Source organism: Perognathus longimembris, chromosome 22 (genome assembly GCF_023159225.1).
Source record: "Perognathus longimembris pacificus isolate PPM17 chromosome 22, ASM2315922v1, whole genome shotgun sequence".
In the NCBI taxonomy this organism is placed as follows: Eukaryota; Metazoa; Chordata; class Mammalia; order Rodentia; family Heteromyidae; genus Perognathus; species Perognathus longimembris.
The window spans coordinates 9,063,966-9,086,159 of record NC_063182.1 but is presented as its reverse complement, the minus strand read 5'-3'; the positions used below and the strand labels follow the sequence as shown (position 1 = coordinate 9,086,159).

Here is a 22,194-nt window from a genome sequence, read left to right as displayed (position 1 = left end):
CCTGGGGCTTGGACTCAGGGCCTGAGCACTGTCCCTGGCTTCCTTTTGCTCAAGGCTAGCACTCTGCCACTTGAGCCACAGCGCCACTTCTGGCCGTTTTCTGTATATGTGGTACTGGGGAATCGAACCCAGGGCCTCATGTATACGAGGCAAGCTCTCTTGCCACTAGGCCATATCCCCAGCCCTGGATGTGGTTCTTGAACTCAGAGCCTAGGAGCTGTCCTGGAGCTTTTATGCCCAAGGCTACAGCTCCATTTCCAGAGATAAAGATCTCACAGACTGGGCTGGGAATATGGCCTAGTGGCTAGAGCGCTTGGCTGGTATACAATGAAGCCCTAGGTTTGATTGCCCAGCACCACATATACAGAAAACGGCCAGAAATGGCACTGTAGCTCAAGTGGTAGAGTGCTAGCCGTGAGCAAAAAGAAGCCAGGGACAGTGCTCAGGCCCTGAGTCCAAGCCCCAGGACTGGCAAAAAAAAAAAAAAAAAAAAAAAAAGAACTCACAGACTTTGCTTCTTGGGCTGGCTTTGAACCCCAATTCTTAGATTTCAGAGTTATGAATAGCTAAGATTACAGGTGTGAGCCATGGGTACCTAGCTGTTCAGTAATGTATAATAAATTTAGTTATTGGAAATGTATAAAGTTGTACTGGATTATAATTTGAAAAGATGTTTGAAAAGGAACAAATCTTTGGACACTATGAAACTACTTCTGTGCTGTTTCAAGTAATAGTTAAGTCATAGAAATCCCATTAAAACAATTTGATATGAGAACTTGAACAGAAATTTACTCTTTTTAAAATTTTTTTTGAGAAGGGGGTCAGCTGTGGGACTTGAACTCAGGGCCTGGGCGTTGCCCCTGAGATCTTTTGCTCAAGGTTAGTGCTCTACCACTTTAAGCCATAGTACTACTTCTGGTTTTCTGGTGGTTTATTGGAGTCTCATGGACTTCCCTACCCAGCCTGGCTTCGAACTGCAAACCTTAGCTCTCAGCTTCCTGAGTTCCTAGGGATTATAGAGTTGAGCCACCTGCACCCAGCCCTTTTAAAATTCTTTTTTTTTTTTCTTTTTTTTTTTGGCCAGTCCTGGGGCTTGGAGTCAGGACCTGAGCACTGTCCCTGGCTTCTTCTTGCTCAAGGCTAGCACTCTGCCACCTGAGTCACAGCACCACTTCTGGCCGTTTTCTGTATATGTGGTGCTGGGGAATTGAACCCAGGGCCTCATGTATCCGAGGCAAGCACTCTTGCCACTAGGCCATATCCCCAGCCCCTTTTAAAATTCTTATTGACAGTGTGGGGCAATAAAATTGAAAGATACCTAACTTGATGATGCTCATTCTGAAAATACCCTAGAAGTTCCATTTTGTCATGCATATTTGTACTGGTTTGAGTTTGACCTAAGTAAATAATGGCTTACAGGACTATGTCTTAAGAAATTCAAAATTAGTAGAAGGTTAATGATAATCCACAGTTTATCAGCAAAAGTTAGAGAAATTGTCATTACAAGTTTAAAAAGAGAATTTCTGGAACATAAACTTTGTTTCCCTTTTTTGGAGTATCTTTGTTTTAACTATTAAGTAGCTATACAAAGGGCTTATGTCCCCTACCCACAAGTTACATAGTTCATTTTTTACCTAGTGTACATTGAAAACATTTGACTACATTTGCTCACACTCCCGCCCTTCATTCCTTTGTTCCTACATAAAAACATGTTTCCATTTATTAGTATTTGTTTTGATTAATAGTACTTCTGTTGTTCAGAGGATAACAGTAACAATGACACCTTTGGATTCCTTCCCCTAAGTATACCCTTCTTTAGTCAGTTTGTAAATGCATTGAGTCCTGTATGTATTATCATACCTTGTCGTACTTTACATCTAGCTTCCACATGAGAGAGAACATGTCCTTTGTCTCAGAGGCCTTTCTTGCTTAAACATGATTTGTTCTAGTTCATCCATTTCCCTGCAAGTGACATTTGTTCTAATGGATGAGTAAAATTCCATTGTATGCACCACATTTTCTTGATCCACTCACCTGTTGTGGGTTACCTGGGCTATTTCTATAACTTCGCTATTATGAATAGTGCTGTAGTGAACATGGATGTGCAAATGTCTTTACCATATTTTGACTTGTCTCTGGGTAGATGCCCAACAGTGTTATGGCTGGATTGTATGTTTAGTTTTTCCGAGGAATCTTCAAACTGCCTTCTAGAGTGGTCATATTAGTTTACATTCCCACCAGCAGTGTAATAGGGTTCCTTTTCCCCACATCCCACCAGCATTTGTTGTTGTTCAATCTGACTGGGGTGAGATGGAATCTCAACGTTTTGATCTGCATTTTATGGCCAGAGACATTGAGCGTTTCTTCATGCATTTATTGGCTGTTCTTTTTTATGGAAGTCTCTCGGTCTTTTGCCCATTTATTGATTGGGTTATTAATCTTTTTTTGGGGGGGGGAAGAATTTCTTGAATTCCATATATATTCTGGATATTATGCCCATGTTGGATGTATAGCTGGTAAATATTTCCCAGTCTGTTGTCTATCTTACATACTCTTAAGATCTGTTGTTTTGCATTAGACTTGTGTTCCAGCAAGAGACTTCAACAAAGATAGACTTTTTTCCTAGATTGTTGGACATCACTTAAAGTGAATTGAGCCCTACTTATGGATAGATGCTTTATTGGTTTTTTGGGAACTTCATAATCTCTCTGGTGCCTAGACAGTAAAGTGTATGTAGTTAAGTATGGAGTCATAACATGAAATTCATTTCTACCCCATATAATAACAATAAAATTAAAGAAAAGTTACCCACAAGGGGCGGTCCATGGGAAAGAAGTGACATTTCCAATTTTGTTTGAATTGTGAACTAAAAACCTCGTTTGCTGAGTATTTTTTCTCAATATTCAGACTGAAGATAAATGTTTCAATATCAAAATTAAGTATTAAAATTCTTAATGTGGATGAGGTAGATATATAGATTCCTAGAGCTTCCATGACATAAATGAATACAAGAAAAAGATAGATTTATCCTCTTAGTTCCGAAGGTCAGGTATCTGAAGTCATGGTATTGGCACGATTGGGTCCTTCTTGGAAATCAGGAGGAATCTGTTCTATGCCTTTGTTCCAGGTTCTTGTGGCTTCCAATTATCCTTGCTGGACTGTGGCTTGGAGGCATACTACTACAGTGCCCATGTATTTTTTTTTTTAACCTTGGATATCTCTTTATTGTGTTCATCTATGAAGAATAAACACTAGTACAAGAAAAATCTTGTTTTATGCATATAACCTTCTAATTTGGACAAGATCTTAACAGCAGCATTCTGAAGTATTTTACCCAAGAGAAAAACACTGATCACATATGTAATGCTAAGCATTCTATCAGAACAACTATTTTTTTTTTAAAAAAAGCTGAGCTGCTTTAGTATTTGTGGGTCCAGTAACATCTAAAAGCCAGTGGGCCAGCAGTCCTCTAGTGAATGAGTAAAAGCAAGGATGAGAGGAGAAAGGATGGATGATGAGACAGAGTGCCCATGTATCTTGTCTCATATTGTTTCTTACATATCTCGGTAAGATTTTCTTCTTCCAGAGACACCAGTCATTGAATTAGAACCTACTTTAATCTAGTATGAACTCATCTTATTTGATAAATCTGCAAACATATTTACCAGTTGACATTCATAGGTTCTGGGTGAATTTCTAGAGGACATTAGAATAAACTTAAACATGGTTTTGAATAAACATTTGAATGGTCTAGTTTTAAAGACTCCAGTTAAGCAGACTACGGTCTCTGTATGGGAAAGCTCTGTTCTCTAGCCCTTCTTGCAGCCTATGATGAGTTTGGCCAAGTCGATTGCGTCGGTTGGCCAAGATATTTGTTTTCAAAATACATTATTGAAGTTAACTTCATATTTCACTTTATATTTCTTTTTATAAAGTTTCTCTTACATAAATCTATAGCAGTCATGGTTCAGCATATACCTCTTCTGAAAAGGTTCAACAATTTAGGATGCATGTCTGTTGTTTTCTTATTTTTCTTTATGTGATTTTGAGTCATAAAGATTTGCCCCAGTCTAACTTTGCAGTTACTTATGATCATCACTATAAGTTGCCTCCAAGAAAGAAACAAAGCAAAAAATAGAACTTACCATAGTGTCAGATAAGAAAAGCTGAAGAGCCTTTTGTTTTTCTTTTTGGCTTTTTTTTTTTTCTTTCAAGCATCTTTTTCTTTTTTGTGGTACAGTGGATTGAACCTCAGTCAGGACATTGCCTCGTCCGAGAATCTTAACAAACGGTAATAAAATCGTCCTGTTCATAGATAGAATAAAATGTGCATTATGGAAATGGTTAGGCACAGATTCTTTCATAATAAATTGAGATAGGTTGGCCCTGTTGTTGCAGCTGTTTATTCACCATTTGAAATGTCTACAACATCTTTAAAATAAAAAGTGGAGTCTACGTGGCTTAGTGGTACAGTGCTTGCCTAGCATGCACGAAGCCCTGGGTTCGATTCCTCAGCACCACAGAAGCAGAAAAAGCTGGAAGTGGTGCTGTGGCTCAAGCGATAGAGTGCTAGCCTTAAGCAAAAAAGAAGCTCAAGGATAGGTGCCCAGGCCTGAGTTCAAGCTCCAGGACTGACCCCCCAAAAAAGAGTCTTGCTGAGCACCAGGGGCTCAGCTGTCTTTGAGACTATTGGGAAGGCAGAGATTGGGAAGATCATTGTTCTAAGCGGGGCAAAAAAAGTGTCTTGAGACCCCCATTTCAACAGAAATGCTGGGTGTGAAAGTGCCTGCCTGCCATATCAGATACAGAAAAAGTGTGAGTAGTCTTAACTAATGGAAACCCTTCCAGCAGCCAGGAGGCTGTTTTTTTTGTCTTAGGCCTTATAATCGGGACCAATAGACATGAAAATAAAGGAATAGCATGAGTGGCTGGGGAATGAGTAAGTATTGGATCAGAAATCATGGTATTAAAGCTTGTGGTAGATTTTGAATAGTGAAGGGTTGGAAGGGAGAAGTTATCTAGGTAAGAAAAATACACATGCAGATTTGTCTGGGGACCAGTGAGGACCCTGGCGAGGGGTGGGTGCTAGTAGAATATTAGCTGATGAGAAAATTTCAGAGTTGGGCTAGGATTGTAGCTCAGTGGTAGAGTGGGAACTTGGCATGTGCAAGGTTTGATTCTAGCACCAAAAAGGGGCAAGGGTTAGTTTTTACTTATAGCATTATTTTTGTTTTTGATGTTTAGACACAGGGTCTTACTGTGTAGCACAGGCTTGCTTGGAATTTGCCGTCCTCCTTCCTTAGCCTCCCAGGCAGCTGGAATTATAGGCTTGCACCCATGATTCTGCCTTGGGGGTAGAGTTTAAAATGTGGGTTGGAATGCCAGACCAAGAAGGGAGGACAATTAGGGAAATGATATAGAATCGGAGAATTTATTGTTGAGGTAAGTCTCACAGCTTCCCATATGCTTCAATATACTAAGTGACACAGGACTTGCTGCCTCAGGAAGTAACTCCAGTAGTGGTTTGTGTTTATTTTTAAAGCCCTTTTCTTCTTAAATTAAACCGAAATATGTCCCTTTAATTTTCTTTCTGTTTTAAGAAGTTCTGCCATCTGGGCAATACAAAATATGAGGAAAAGTGGTGTTTTGGGGGGAGATTAGTTTCTTAGCTGTGTGCAAGAAAGAAGGAGTAATGAAGTTGAGAGGTAGTTTAGAGGAAGGACCTAGAATCTGAGGATACTCATAGTGGTAGGGTCCCTTAGTACTACTCTCCTCCCAACCCCCCTACCCCCCAATAAAAAAGATGGATCTGTTATGGAAGGGACTGATAAAACAGAATAATGCAAACGGAGAACTTGTGCAAGTTACTAGCTTGCCTTTGCAAAATAATTCTTTATTTTTGGTTCTGATCCTGGGGCTTGAACTCAGGGCCTGGGCTCTGTCCCCGAGCTGTCTCTCTCCCCGCTCCTCCCCCACGCTAGTTAGCCTCTATGTAGGCATAACTTTGATTTCTTTTATCAGTGTTTAAGTTCTTTATATTTTGTTAGATTTGAGCAATTACGAATAGCATTTCAAGGGGCTAGAGGAATGGCCTAGCAGTAGAGCCACCTGATAAGGAATTATGAGGCCCTGAATTCACCTCAGTATTGCAAACAACAGCAACAAAAATTTCAGATTTTTTAGGTTGCTGTCTTTCCTTTCAAGTTCTCGGCTACATACATAAATGTTTAACCTGATTTTAATTCTAGGGTTTTTTTGTTTGTTTGGTTTTGGTACCAATCCTAGGGCTTGACCTCAGGCCTTGGGTGCTGTGCTAAGCTTTTTTGCTCAAGGTTAGTGCTCTATTTCATGAGTCATAGCTCCACTTGTGGCTCTTTTGGTGCTTTTAACTGGAGGTACATGTCTCACAGACTTTCCTTCCCCAACCTGACTTCAATCCTTGATCCTAAGATTTCAGCCTCCTGGGAAGCAAGGATTATAGGTGTGAGCTATGTACACTGAGCTAGTTCTGCTACTTCGTTAACTTCTCTTAAAAATTCAACACTAGTTGTAGCCAATTTTGTAATTTATATATGCTAGCTCTGCTACTTTGTTAATTTCTCTTAAAAATTTAATACTAATTGTAATTACTTTGGGATTTATAGTCTTTAAAAGCTACATTTTCTAATTTTTTTTTTTTTTTGGCCAGTCTTAGGGTTTGGACTCAGGGCCTGAGCACTGTCCCTGGCTTCCTTTTGCCCAAGGCTAGCTGGGGAATTGAACCCAGGGCCTTATGTATACAAGGCAAGCACTCTTGCCACTAGGCCATATCCCCAGCCTCTACATTTTCTAATTTTCTTGTTTTGTATTTATTGTATTGTGGAGACCAAATCTAGGAACCTCATACATGGTAGGCAGTGACTATTTTACTGAGCCACATCCTAGTTCCCAGCTGCATATTTTTTATTGCATCATTACTATAGCTCTCTCTCTCTGTGTGTGTGTGTGTGTGTGTGTGTGTGTGTGTGTGTGTGTATTTTTATTTTTTAGCAATTGTGTAGCTTTATTTGACACTCACTGGCTAGTTCTCGTCCACGTTGACTGTCTGTAGATTTTTGAATGTGGTGACCGGGACATAGGTCACCAGAGTCTAGAGCTTGTTTGGTGAGTCTTCATCCTCATTGCATTTCCTGGACAAGCGGGCACGGATCCCATAGGGGACATTCCTTATTCCTTTGGCCCAGACCGCTTTGTTGAGCCTGGTATCGATGTGCACATCTGGAGTCCCCATCTCCTTCATGGCGAACTTCCGGATCTCATTGAGTGCACGAGGGTCCCGCTTCTTAAAGCCTACTCCATGGACGCGCTTGTGAATGCTGATGGTGTATTCTCGGGTCACCACCTCGTTGATGGCAGAACGGCCCTTCTTCTTCTCACCACCCTTCTTTGTGGGAGCCATTCTGCCGGGCCCAAGTTGGAAAGCGTGTGTGTTTTAATATAAATAATGTAGTGAACATTGTACATACAATATTCTTTCCCTTCTTCTGGGTTCTATCTTTATACTCTGAGTATAGGAATAGAGAGGCTGAGATCCTCTTTTCTTTTATGAGTTAGATGAGACCTGTTATTAGTGTACAACTTGGTGAAAATTTATGTATGTATATACTCAGATAACCATTCTGAAAGTTTTCTCAGGGTCACAATTTTAGGACTTTAAAAATGTGTCCCTAAGTTACTGTACTCTCTGGTAGAATTTTACCTTCAATTTGTTGATTGAAGATAAAAATATAACCTTACCAATCACAAATTACACATATTGAACTTAAACTTGTTTGAGCAAATAAGAAGTTGGACATTTGTAACTCGGATTCCAGGAGTACTTCCTGAGTTCAGGTATAGTTCAGTTCAGGTACTCAGGATATAAAGTTTTCTTAACCACTTGCCTCAGGTAGTTTTATTAACCTCTTTCTTCATGTTTGATACACACACAAATACACACGTACACACCTATATGTATTATATGTCTATGTATGTCTGTATGTGTGTGTATACACACACACACACACACACACACAGCAAGATATCTACCCTGATTATCTGAAAAAAAAAAGAAGAATTTTTTTTTTTGAGTATCCGTACCCATCTTTGCTTGGTTATGCTTAGTCCTTAGTAGGTTTCTGTGTCCATAGTTATCTGATAAACTAGTCTGGAGTCACATTCATTTTAGATACAGGAAATTAAGGATTGCACACATTATTTTTGGACAAATATTAGGATAGTCTGATTAAAAACAATTTTTTCTTTATAGGTATAAAAGGCTTCTTGTACAAAAAAATATTGCAGTACTGGGGTTGGGGATGTAACTCAATGGTAGAGTACTTGCCTGGCATGCATAAGACCTTGAATTCAACCCCGAACATCACAGGGGAAGAATTACACTGGTAATGGATATTGAACTTTTTGGTATGTTTACTAACATACCTGAAAGATAGTGCCTGTTCATATTACTAAGGTAGTGCTAGGCATCTATGAATGTTTTCCCTAATGATTTATTGAAGCCCTGTTATTTTTCTTTTTACCTTTTAACAATCAACAGAAAAATATAGTTATTTAGTAGAATAAAAGGTTACTTTGTTCTTTTTTGTTTTTACAGCACTTGACAGTATAAAATGTATTTATACTCCTGTACATTCCCCCATACATATTCCCCTGTATGTATTCTGCAGCAGTACTCTATTTGTCTTACTAATTGAAAATCTACCAGGTTTTAAACAAAATCGAGATATGGCTCATTGCACTAGAGATGCTGCTTTCAGATTTTCGTTATTAATCTAGTAATGTATCAGAAATAGAATTAACTTTGGAGTTGGAAATTCAGAATGATTGTACATGTCATAATTTTGTATTTAGTCTTTTTTTTTTTTTTCTGCCAATCTTGGGCCTTGGACTCAGGGCCTGAGCACTGTCCCTGGCTTCTTTTTGCTCAAGGCTAGCACTCTGCCACTTGAGCCACAGCGCCACTTCTGGCCATTTTCTGTATATGCGGTGCTGAGGAATTGAACCCAGGGCTTCATGTATTCAAGGCAAGCACTCTTGCCACTAGGCCATATCCCCAGCCCACATTTAGTCAATTTTTATGTGTACTTTTTTTTTTTGTTTTTGTACCAGTCCTGGGGCTTGAACTCAGGGCCTGGGCACTGTCCCTGAGCTTTTTTGTGTTCAAGGCTAGAGCTCTGCTACTTGAGCCTCTGCTCCACTTCCAGCTTTTTTGTGGTTAATTGAAGATAAGAATCTTAGGAACTTTCCTGCCTGGGCTGGCTTTGAACCATAGTCCTTTTGAAGCTTTTTTGGCATTTGGGACCAGTATTCCATTTTAGGTGAATGTAGCTAATAATGCATATGCATTATTCTTGAGTAGTTGTAAGGCTCCAATTTATTAATAGGTTTTTTTTTGTTGTTGTTGTTGTTTTTGTTTTTTGGTGGGTCCTGGGGCCTGAACTCATGGCTTGCGCTCTGACCCTGAGCTTCTTTTCTTTAAAGCTACTGCTTTACTTCTTGAGCTGCAGTGCTTTTTCTGAGCAGTTTGTTTGAGACCTGTTTTTGGTGGGTTATTGGAAATAAGAATCTCATAGACTTTCTTGCCTTGGCTGGCTTTGAACCATGATCCTCAGGTCTCAGCCTCCTGAGTAGCTAGTATTACAGGTGTGAGCCACTGGTGTCTGGCTTCAATATTTAATGCTAAATCTTCATCTTTATATTAACCCTCATATAAAAATCATTAATTTTAGAATGAGAACATTATTTGTTGGCTACTAAAATTGTAGATTTGTTAGTATCTAGGTAAAATTTAGGTACCTATTGTTGATTTGTGAATATTCTCTAATGGTACAACTGTCTTCTCAGCTTTTTAAAGTACAAATCATGCACACACAAAAATCCTGATGTTGGGCTGGGAATGTGGCTTAGTGGTAGAGTGCTTGCCTAGCATGCATGAAGCCCTAGGTTCGATTCCTCAGCACCACATATACAGAAAACGGCCAGAAGTGGCGCTGTGGCTCAAGTGGCAGAGTGCTAGCCTTGAGCAAAAAGAAGCCAGGGACAGTGCTTAGGCGCTGAGTCCAAGCCCCAGGACTGGCCAAATAAAATAAAATAAAAAAATCCCTAATGTTCTCTTAGGACAATGGTATAAAGAGAGGATCAGAAATAGAGCGCTTAGGATATTAACTTCATTGGTGCAGCTTGAAAAAAATAAGTGGTGTGTGTGTGTGAGAGAGATAGAGAGAAAGACAGACAGACACACACACTCTGCATGTTCTGGAATGTATTTTTTTCATTGTGAATCTTGGTAAGGCAATTTAAAGGGAAATAATATATTTCATCCTTGACAAAAGGAATATTGAGCATAAGTTGTCAGATTCTTGAGATACATTTTTTTTTTCCTTCTGGAAACTGACTAGAGTTTCTCTGGATACTGACTAAAGGTGAAAATTGGTCTCCTGTCCAGTACTGATGTCTACAGTTTCAGACTGATGTCCCCACATCTAATACAGGCAGCCTGGATGATAGATGTTAAAAGGTAAATGCGATCTGGACAAAGTAACTGTCAAGTGACTGCTTTGAGTAGGATTTGAGAAGTAGACGGGAGACAGAGTGAAGTCTGGGTTTTCTGAGTTCATGTTGTGAAGACTTAAAACACAGCTTTGAGGAGCTTTGTGTGGGTGTATGGAGAAAGATTGATTTTTCCCTATATAGGTTGGTTAATGTGGTACTAGTCAGGTTGAGATCAGGAGCTTGATCTTGTCTAGGCTCTTTAATTTTTCACAGGAGATAAATGACGGAATGCAGAGTATGGGTTTCAGAATGTGTTAATGATGTTCTTGGAAAAGCAATATCAAGGAAACATTTAATATTCTGAGATTAAAGTTAAGTCAATTAGGTTTTCAGATTAGTATAATAACTTTCCTCATTAAATCTCATTATTTTGGTGATGTTTCTCATTCTTGCTTTGAGTTCTTAGTTCTCATTTGTTGCTTTACCTTTTCCTTTTGCTGTCTGAGTAGAATTTTCTTCCAATTTTTATTTATTTTGCTTGTATGTCTTTTTTTGGTCTCTTGTTAGAAGTGTTTTCACACATTTCCTATCCTTCATATATTTCTGAAGACTATAATTAATTAAAGAAAATCTTCACTATTGCCCCTTGTGCCTCCAATTTCAGCATTTAATATATTTGTTCTTCATCTAACTTGAACAGGAAAAGCAAAATATAAATTGGAGAAATCATTAACTGGTTGTCATCTGTGAGCTTTATAACTTAAAAGTTGTCCTGTGTGACTTACACTGTGAGTCTATTGGATAGAAGCTATATTTTCTTTGATTTGGGTTGTATCAAGGATGTCTCCTGAATCATTACCCTTGTGGAAGCATATGCTGCTTTGCTGAGATTCAAGTGCCAGCGTAGCTAACTTGGAAGTGAGGGAAGAACAGTGTGGTTATTAAATTCCAATATTGCCTGCCATTTTGAAATTGCTAGTTTTTTTTTAAGTCTTATCTTGTTTAACTGACAAAAACAACACTAGAATAAAAATAGTTTTAAAGTTAACTGCCTTGGTATATTTGTACAATTTAACAGAGGAAGCTCTCCTTTAAGCATTAAAATTTTGGCACTGGCATGACTTCAGTCATGTTGTTGCAATAACTTGGTCTCCACTAGTTAATTTCTTAAAGTGATTCCAAGTTGAATTGCGTGTTATATGCATTTATTTGAATGTGTAATCAGGAAGTAAGTGTCTCTCTTTGGAGTGTTTGTGAATAGCAGCAGGGTGCACTTGAATTAGTAAGGAAAATGAGAACATGAGTATGTGTGGTCCTCTTTTTTTAAAAAATCATTCTGTCAACTGGAAAAGGAAATATCACAGCTCCTTTCCTCGCCCTCAGAGGGTAAGAAAGACGTTTTCTAGGCTCTACTTATTAAGCTTTAAATAAGTTGATGTTAAATACTTATTCTTTGGCTTGATTTTCACAAAAGATACAGTTTTATGAATTAAAAAAGCAGTAGCATCCCAGAAAGTTCTGTTAAACAACCTATCAGAGATACTTTGAGTCATTGTTTTTCTGTAACTATGCTATATTTTATCTAGTGGCATAAGATTTTTGCCAAATAGCCTCAACTATGAATGGAAAGAGTGAATGTAGAGAGAATGGTATGTTTTATTCAGGTGTGTGTGTGTGTGTGTGTGTGTGTGTGTGTGTGTCTTGCACTTAGGTCTTGGATGCTGTGAGCTCTCTTTTGCTCAAGGCTAGTGCTCTAGCACTTTCCACTTCTGGTTTTCTGATGGTTAATTGGAGATAAGAGTCTCAGGAGTACTATTATCATTAGGTCAAACAGAAGAAACATCCTTAAGTCTCTTTAAAGTCTTTAAACATCTTTAACATCTTTAAATTAACTTTATAGTACTAAGTTGCTTTCTGGATATTATGTTTCTACCAGCATTATATGAAGATGCTTGCTTAAGTGACAATTGTAAAACAAAGCAAATGAAAAGCAAACAGGAAGACCCTTATAGTAAACCTATACGGAATTGGAAGTATTTTTCTCTTTTAAAATGAGTTTTGCTTTTTTGTTTTTTAAAATCTTTTGAAACAGGAGATTTGATGAAGAGTGCTGCAGGAGAGTTTGCAGATGATCCGTGTTCTTCTGTTAAGCGAGGCAACATGGTTCGGGCAGCTCGAGCCTTGCTTTCTGCTGTTACCCGGCTACTCATTCTGGCTGACATGGCAGATGTCTACAAATTACTTGTTCAGCTGAAAGTTGTAAGTGAACTTGCATCTATAATTTTTTTTGTTCCAGTACTATAGCTTGAACTCAGGACCTAAAATTCTCACTTGGCTTTCTCACTCACCTGGTATACCACTTGAGCCAGACCCCCCTTCCAGCTTTTTGCTGGTTAATTGTTTATGTAAGTCTCATGCAGTTTCCTGCCTGGGCTGATCTGAACTATGATCCTCAGTCTTCTGAGTAGTAAGGATTACAGGTGTGAGCAAATAGCGCCCATCCTTGTAATTTGTTCTTTATATCAGTTAGGCTGTTGCTAAACGTACTTCATTTAACATTAGTTAGCATTTGGTTTCATTTTAGGTTTATTGAAATGAGCCAGGGATGTTTTTGTTTAATTTCTACTTATAAGCTAGTCTTGTCTTGGTTCTAATGAAAAACTTGTAACAGATAGTTTTGACTCTTACAGAGTCCTGATTGGACATTTGTTGTAGTGATAGAGTTCTCAGATTGAGAAAATAGATAGAGACGGGGCTGGGGATATGGCCTAGTGGCAAGAGTGCTTGCTTCGTATGCATGAAGCCCTGGGTTCAATTCCCCAGCACCACATATACAGAAATCGGCCAGAAGTGGCGCTGTGGCTCAAGTGGCAGAGTGCTAGCCTTGAGTAAAAAGAAGCCAGGGACAGTGCTCAGTCCTGAGTCCAAGGCCCAGGACTGGCAAAAACAAAAGAAAAAGAAAATAGAGGCTAATATTTGTGGTTAGGAAATAGATAGAGGCTAATGTGTGGTTACTCACTTCCTATAATGCACCTGTGCAGTAGGAAGGCTTGGCAACTCAAAAGACTTGAATTTGGATTGTTTTATTACAGCTGTAAAAGGAATAAAAACATCCTAGGATACCCCATCTTCCTTATAGATTTGCATGGTTCAAAATTTTTGTTTTGGGTATTTTGTTTTATAGGTGGAAGATGGTATCTTGAAATTGAGGAATGCTGGAAATGAACAAGACTTAGGAATACAATATAAAGCCTTGAAACCTGAAGTGGATAAATTGAACATTATGGCAGCTAAAAGACAACAGGTATAGTTTTTATTTTAGGACATTTTATACTTAATAATTGTATGGGAAAAATAATTTTGTTTACATGTCCTCTGTGAGTATAGTTGAGTTAAAACATTAAACTAAGAAGTATGTTTCGGGGCTGGGGATATAGCCTAGTGGCAAGAGTGCCTGCCTCGGATACACGAGGCCCTAGGTTCGATTCCCCAGCACCACATATACAGAAAATGGCCAGAAGTGGCGCTGTGGCTCAAGTGGCAGAGTGCTAGCCTTGAGTGGGAAGAAGCCAGGGACAGTGCTCAGGCCCTGAGTCCAAGGCCCAGGACTGGCCAAAAAAAAAAAAAAAAAGAAGTATGTTTCGAACATTGTGCTGTTAACAAAGCCACTAAATTATATTTATTTATGCACTTATTTTAATTCTTGTGCAAAGCTTAAGTAGTTTGATAATTTTCAATGAAGATAATGTCTAGAGTGGTAATACAGGTGTGTGTGTGTGTGTGTGTGTGTGTATTTTCAAGGATTAATCTGGGTTACTGGTAGAATTTAATTCAGATCTTTTAAAAACTGAAACAAGTTAGAAGATGTTTGAATTATCTCTGTAACAAAAGGTATCTCTTCCCCAATCCCATGTTTTGTCACTTTTTATGTGGTTATTACTAATCATCCCAGTGATTTTTTTTTTGTTGTTGTTGTGACATGTGGAGCAGTGTTATTTTTCTAAGCTCTTTGATGTTTTTGCTATTAGATTACTTTGAAGCCCTTCTTTTTGGATGCTGTGAGTTTTAAGTGTGTATTTTGTAGAAACACATACATTGCCATTCAGTTTCATGTAACTTCTGAATTCCTAATAAACATATGCTTTTAATTCTTAATTTGAAACAGTTCCCCAAAAGCTGACTTGTTAATATTGTTAGCCAATACTTATGTCAGTTTGGATACTTTGTGGTAATACAGTGCACAGAAGCACAAATTCAAAACTGAACAGTGAAGGTTTTATTTTTTTGTCTTTTTAAAGGTCTGAATTAAATTCCATCAGTAACTTATGTTACTCTTTGAACACACGCATACGTACACACACAAACACATACATGCCTATGTCAGGTTAAAAGAGGAGAATTGGTTGTTAAATACTGTAAAGGCTTTGCTCTTTCATCAAAAGATCTAAATTCCTGACATTTCTAACACTGCCATCTTCAGCACACCTGTCAATAACAACAGATAAGTGTCAAACATTTCTGAAATAAAGTGTCACAAGAAACATAAGTGCCTACATGTTTTTGCATACATGCTGGATTGTCATTTTGTCTCTGTTCACATGCAAGGAGTTAGCAGTGAAGCTGGGGTATTCTACACAGGCCCTGTCTCTGCTGGTTGCCTTGGGTAGCTAAAAGGCACAGCACTTTCCACACACCTTGTTCCCTGGGTTCTGGTGACAATTGCTTCTTGTCTGTTCAAGTCTTTTTTTGTACCTTCTTAATAGTCCCTAAGCCTTCTTTGAATTATCTCTTTTGAGTTTAAAATCTTTTTTTTTTTCCAGTTGAGATTTTGAGTAATACAAGCTCCCATTTTCTTGAGTTTATAATATGTCATGGTCATTTATAGTTTGCTCAGTTCTGACTTTTCTTTTTTTCATGATATTGAACCCAGGGCCTTACACACACTAGGCAAGTGATCTACCACTGAGCTGTATCCCCAGGCTTAGTTTGCCTAATTCTTGAATATTTAGCCTTAGCCTCCTACAAGAAAATGCATTCTCTAGGTTGATTGTGGGCTCCTATGTACCTATTGTTCACAAAATGGCCTTTTGTAACTTCTTTGTCTTTGGATATATTACTGTAATTTAGTGCTTTTGTTGGGAATTAAAGCTTCTAGTCTTTTCATCCTGTTGGAAACTTCATTCTAGGTACTTCTGCACTCAGCTTCATATGCTGCTGCCAGCTGTTTTCTTTAGTAGCTACTCATGTTTCCCACCTGTGTGTTTTCTGGCAGAAGTCTTCCACTGTTGTATGTTTAGTCTATTTTCATGTTTGACTTTTTCTTTATTCTTTAGGCATGTTACATAGTAATGTCATCGTTGAGCATCTCATTTTTCTTAACCTTAGTCCATAAAAGGGAGTAGCCTATAAAGACTAGTATTTAGGTGTAATATGTGCACTGGCTGATTTGCTTTTATATAATTTAGTAGCACCTATCCATTAATGAAAACCTTATAATGTCCAGCATATCGTGTATTGGTCACAAAGATGTCACTGCAAATAATAATGAATACCCAAACATTTACTGTATTCCAAGTGTTCTTTTAAGTCCTTTATAAACATAAATGTGATTTAATCTTCACAAAATAGTGTAAGGCAGGATACTATAGAATTGGTCACAAATTAATTTTTTTTAACTGAAGGAATTAAGAGAGGTTAAGAGAAGTTAAGTAATCTGACACATTGATTTATTTATTAAGAGGTAGAGTTAGGATCTGAACCTAAATTGTCTGGCTCAAGGCCAGGGATTTTTGTCTGTTTTAGTTAGTCTCATAAACTTGGTTTTATAAACATCTAAACATAGAACATAGTCTAGATTTAGTAGTACTCAATAATTTATTTTTATTTTTATTTTTTTTTTTCTGAAATGCAAAAGCAAGGCTTTATTCAGGCGAACTGCAACTAGGGTCTCGTCCTATCCACCGACACAGCGGAGGTTCGGAGGAAGGCCCTGAGCTGAGATTTCAGAGCTTATAAAGGCAAAAAGCCAAGTTACAGCAATCAGCTAATAATTATTGATTTAATGAGTGAATTAATAAACTGCTTGTTGTACTGCAGATCAATCCTAGAATGGGTATTATGGTCCTAACCTGATATTTTCTTGGGCTAAAGTATTTGCTGACTATGAATGTGTTACATTCTTCTTAGCTCTCAGTCTGTACTTTAACTAGAAGGGTGTCTTAGTTCATTTTCTGGTTTGGTAACAGTACTCCGGGCTGGATAGATTATAAAGAACAGATATTTATTTTACTCATGATTCTAGAGGTTAGGACATTTAAGAACTAGGTTTTAGTATACTGTCAGCATCTAATGCTGCTGCATGTTACTGCATTGTAACATGGCAGAGGGTATCACTTGGCAAGACAGTGCTCAGATCTCTTGTCTTTTTGTAAAGCCACTTAGTGCCATTATGGGAGTCCTACCTTCACAATCTTTTCCAGTCCTGATTACCTTCCAAAGTTGCTATCTCTGAGTATCATTAAAATGTGACCTTGGGGATTGTTTACAACATGTAAGGTTTGCGAGGATATAGTCAAACCACAGGAAAGAGTAAAGATGACAGCACAGATAGGAGTGGGCCTAATTTTTATAAAGAGTATTACCTCTACCTTACACTGTCATTTTTGGCCCCCAACATTCTAGAGTGCTTTAAGGTTCAAATGCAATCCACCCACCTAGATAAAGAGAGCCTGTTGAGATATTTGAAGTACTTAAACCCTCTTACTTCCCAGCTACTCTATAAACTTTGTAACTTGTGTGGTCAATTTGTACTTAGATGGTTAAGTTGGTAAAAGTATCATTGGTGTTGAATATGTAAACTATCTGAACAGGTTGGGTTGTTCAAGGGCTACTTTTTTTTTTGAATAAGTTATTCCTTTATTTTTCATAAGAGAAAAATTACAAGTAGTAACTTGCCTTTGCAAGAGACATTAAACAACATTGGAATAAAAAGCTATCCATTTCACGGAGACAGAATATAAACAAAGAATTACTAAATAAATCCAAGAATAATATACTTCGCTTTTGGTGGTACTAAGGTTTGAACTCAGGGCCTTGTGCTTGCTCAGTTAGCACTCTTCCACTTGAGCCATGCCTCCAGCATTTTTTTTTCTTATTAACTGGAGATTGAGTTTTGAGGATTTTCCTGCCCAAGCTGTTCTTGAATTACAATCCTCTGGATCTCAGCCTCTGGAGTAAGGATTACAGGTATGAGCCACCAGTGCCCAGAGAAGATGTTTACCTAAATAAAAAAATGACCACATGAGGGGGAAAAAAAAGATCATATAGAACCCATCAAGTGGTTTATGAAGGAAAAAAAGGAGAGTATCTGGAAATCCACATACTGGGTGTTCTTTGTTAAAATCAAGGAGGCTCAACTCTGTTTCTCTTTTTAAGGACCTATGGCTGTAACTGTGTTTTCCTAACCGTTTCTTTAGTAATACTCAGTCTTGTAAGTCTGGTTCCATAGTAATCTATAATGTAACTAGTTCCCATCTGAAGGTCCAACAATCTGCATTGAAATAATTAGGCTCCCAATTCCACAAAATCCTACAGTGCAAAACTTTAATAAACCCAAAGCAGGGTATCCAAGATAAAATCGATCTGCTCCCAACCATCCAAGAAAAAGAGACAGTGCAACTGCCACTTTGTATGGATAGCCATTTACATTTCCCCATGATATGGGCCTGAGAAGACCAACTTCATTTCCAGTAAAACGTGTTTCGTTGCCGCCTAAATCCTTACAAGTTATGTTGGGTGCCGGGAAACACCGGACATGAGCTGTGTAGTTTGTACAGTTAACTGGTTCATGCGTAGCATTGTTTATTTGGGGATCCTTACAAATACACTGTCCCACTTTGAGGTCCTCGCACTTGAACGTCTCCCCGTTCCCGCGGCGGCGGTGACAGTCACGAGCCCCAGGAGCCCCAGCAGGCTGGCGGCGACGGCCTCCGCAGCAGCAGCCCGGGAGGCCCGGGAGGCCGCCATGTTGGGACCCAAGGCGTCCCGCCTCAAGGGCTACTTTTTAAGTATAGTCATTTGAAATAAAGACACCTGGTCAAATAGAGAAAGTAGGATACTTTAGCAGCTAGGATAAATGACATTTTCATCACGAATTAGAATTTATTCTCTAATTGGCTGATAGGAACCTATTACCGATATTATGATAGTAAAGAAGCTGCCATACAAAACATTGACACTAGCTGTGTAAGCACAAAGTAGCCACAGCCCCTTGTAAGTTGAATCTTGAAATGATAACCAGTTCCCTGAATGCATATGTAGGCTGCTATTTTGAAAATAGGAAATAGTCCAGGTAGTCTTTAGAAAAGTAGAAGTTTGTCATACTAGATCAAGCAGTGACTTAGGAAAGTAGGTATTGAATGCTCATTCTGGCACCTATTAACTTTAAATGACCAAGAATATCTTTGGTAACCTTTATAATAAGCTGTGTTGATCTTGGGTATAAGTATTTAGAAAAAAAGGCAAAGTGGATCATACAAAGCATTTTATAAGAAAGGATATATATGAAAAGTGTAAAAGTACTTTAAGGTAAAAGGCTTCCTAGAAGACTTAGACCTGTTGCAATTGTAGGATTTCTAAATGACACATTTAGGAAATGCCCTATAGAAGAGATGCACCAGGAATTTAGCAGTGTTAGCCATAATCCCTTCTCATAGCTTGAGTCTTGAAAAGACCACTCATTCTCTGAATCCACAGGGTTCTGTTTCTGAATGTTTAGCCTATTGTACTTTGCTATAGGGCATCTTGAGAGCTGTGAGCTATTACTTGAAAATTCAGGTTTCAAATGAGAAATGAATTCTAGGAGGGACTGTAAGCAGTCATATTATACAAGATTTGAACAAAGATGTAAATCCTGAGATACATAGTGAAATGATGTTTCAGAAGAAAGAAACTAGCTTGTTGTCTAATTCATTAGGAAGACATCTAGAAAGGTGAGCCAGTAGCTTCAGGCCTTTGTTTTTGTTTTTGTTTTTTTTTTGTTGTTGTTGTTTTTTTGCCAGTCCTGGAGCTTGAACTCAGGGCCTGAGCACTGTCCCTGGCTTCTTTTTGCTCAAGGCTAGCACTCTACCACTTGAGTCACAGCGCCACTTCTGGCCATTTTTATATATGTGGTGCTGGAGAATTGAACCCAGGGCTTCATGCATACAGGGCAAGCACTCTTGCCACTAGGCCATACCCCTAGCCCTCAGGCCTTTAATTGAATAACTGACTTTAGCTTTTCTGAGTTAGTCAGTTCTCCTATTGTTTACACATGTACTACTTCCTTTAAAGAAATTTAAATCTACTCTGGCATTCAGTTGATGGCTTTAACATTTGAAATTCTGTGATCACATGAAATGTTGTTTATACTAGATATATATCTAGTAGTAAGTTATCATTCAAAATACTCCTGTGGGTGATGATCCACATTTATCAAAGACTTAATATTCTTTCTTGCTCTTTCTGAGTAATTTCAGTAACACTGTGATATCAGAAATGTCTCCTTCTCAACTTGGCATATTGTTTGTATCTCTTGTCTCTTAGCATATCTACCCATCCCACTATGTAATTGATACTACTTGAAAGGATGTGAAGAACTTCAAGTCTTTTCAAATATATTTTACTATTATGTTGAGGAAATTAAAGACTTTTTACTTAGACTACATCTATACAGAATATTATAACCATGGGTAGAAATCATGGAATATATAAACCTCATCTTTTGGCTTTGTGACCTGTGATCTGATTAGAAAATATGGTTCTATATCTTAAGGTGGTCTTTTGGGTTGGAAAAGAAAATGGGAGGTTGTGTACTTGTGAGAATATCTGGCTTCCTTTTATTGGAGTTTTTGTAATTCATACATATGTGTGATACGTCCTAAATTTCACAAAATGTAATGAAACTTATGTGACTTAACCCCCATTCCTCATACTTTTTTTTTTTTTTTTTGGTCAGTCTTGGGGCTTGAACTCAGGGCCTGTGTGCTGTCCTTGAGCCTCTTTGTGCTCAAGGCTAGCATTCTACCACTTTGAGCCACAGTCTCACTTCCGGTTTTCTGGTGGTTAATTGGAAATTAAGAGTCTCACAGACTTTCCTGCCTGGGCTGGCTTCTCAGATCTCAGCCTCCTGAGTAGTTGGGATTACAGGCATGAGCCATGGGCACCTGGCATTCCTCATACACTTTAAATGTGTGTTTGTACAGTCTTTCTGTTTTAGTTGGAATAGGCACATGTATTTATATAAAATCATAATCAAGAAACTCAGCAATTCATGCTTGTGTTTTATTTAGCGCCTTATCTAGTGCCAGGTACTTTGTGTTCATTATTCCATTTTTCCTCAAAGTACTTAAGAAAACAAAAATCTTGTGTTTGACAGAAGAAACTGAGTACAGAGCTATTTTATTATAAAGTTGCAATAGTTAGAAAAAGTAGACTAGGAGATAGTCAAACCCAGGTTTGTGTGATTCTATAGTTCACAATGTTAATCTTTTAAACTACTTGCTTTGTGGTTAACTTACAAACCATGTTGTTAATGGACATAATCTGATTACAATGGAACCCTTTTTGAGCATTCAATATTTTACTTTTACAGGAACTGAAAGATGTAGGCCATCGTGATCAGATGGCTGCAGCTAGAGGAATCCTGCAGAAAAATGTTCCAATCCTCTATACTGCATCCCAGGCGTGCTTACAGCACCCTGATGTTGCTGCCTATAAGGCCAACCGGGATTTGATATACAAGCAGCTGCAACAGGCTGTCACAGGCATTTCTAATGCAGCCCAGGCTACTACATCAGACGATGCCTCCCAGCACCAGGGAAGTGGTGGAGGAGAACTGGCCTATGCTCTCAACAACTTTGATGTAAGTTATACTTGGGAGGAAACTTTAGGCTCTTCACTAACCTCCAAAAGACAACAGGTTTCTGAGGATGTGCGTAATCAGGGCTTCTGAATGAAAGCTGAATTTTTACTTAGATTGCAAATCTAAGTTGAAAGAAATTATTAGGAAAGCATTACTTTACTTGGTCAAAACTTGGTTTAAGGGGCTGGGAATATGGCCTAGTGGTAAAGTGCTCGCCTCATATACATGAAGCACTGGGTTCGATTCCTCAGCACCACATATATAGAAAAAAGCCAGAAGTGGCGCTGTGGCTCAAGAGGTAGAGTACCAGCCTTGAGCAAAAAGAAGCTAGGGACAGTGCTCAGGCCCTGAGTCCACGCCCCAGGACTGGCAACAAAAACAACACAAATAAGCAAAAACTTGGTTTAAAGCATTTTTCTTTTATCTTGAGTTAAACTTCTGGATTCTTCCATGTCATTTATGCTTCCTATGAGGTCATTCTTCATTAAGAATATGAGTCTGGTTCATTTCCTTTTGACTGGAAAATGATGAAGCTATGGGAGTAGAGAAACGTATACAAAGTGTTGATAAGCTGATATCCTCCAAGAGCTCAGGGCCTAGTAGAAGATACAGACAACTCATACAGACTGCTGTGTTTTGCTTCTCAGTGATTTTCTTTGAATCATGAACACAAAAGGGAAGCAGATTTCAAGTTAAAATATTTTCTTAACATTCTGCTGTATCATTATCTCTTATAAATGATGCCCCAAGTATCAGTGTTTACA

At 38.4% G+C, this 22,194-nt stretch overlaps 2 protein-coding genes, 1 long non-coding RNA gene and 1 pseudogene across 5 annotated transcripts in view; 1 reads left to right on the top strand and 3 right to left on the bottom strand.

The window, feature by feature from the left end:
* Ctnna1 (catenin alpha 1) overlaps nt 1-22,194 on the top strand; it is a 125,791-nt gene that overhangs the window by 23,731 nt on the left and 79,866 nt on the right. For all 3 annotated transcript variants that reach the window (XM_048331633.1, XM_048331632.1, XM_048331635.1), the window contains 3 exons: nt 12,623-12,789; nt 13,715-13,834; nt 21,161-21,430. In XM_048331633.1, the coding sequence (XP_048187590.1) occupies nt 12,623-12,789; nt 13,715-13,834; nt 21,161-21,430 (557 nt within the window). The remainder of the gene's footprint in view (nt 1-12,622; nt 12,790-13,714; nt 13,835-21,160; nt 21,431-22,194) is intronic.
* LOC125340191 (60S ribosomal protein L31-like) lies at nt 7,040-7,461 on the bottom strand. The gene has a single exon (XM_048331642.1). The coding sequence runs from the start codon at nt 7,436-7,438 to the stop codon at nt 7,130-7,132; it is 309 nt and encodes a 102-aa protein (XP_048187599.1). The 5' UTR covers nt 7,439-7,461; the 3' UTR covers nt 7,040-7,129.
* On the bottom strand, nt 7,469-13,311 carry LOC125340193. Its single transcript, XR_007208696.1, has 3 exons — nt 13,282-13,311; nt 10,592-10,593; nt 7,469-7,706 (listed from the first exon to the last, which is right to left on the bottom strand). It is a non-coding gene; the product is annotated as an uncharacterized LOC125340193 (long non-coding RNA).
* LOC125340189 lies at nt 17,945-18,555 on the bottom strand (annotated as a pseudogene).

Bases quoted from the DNA above. Each gene is read 5' to 3' on its own strand.
- LOC125340191 (XM_048331642.1), bottom strand. From the start codon at position 7,438: ATGGCTCCCACAAAGAAGGGTGGTGAGAAGAAGAAGGGCCGTTCTGCC.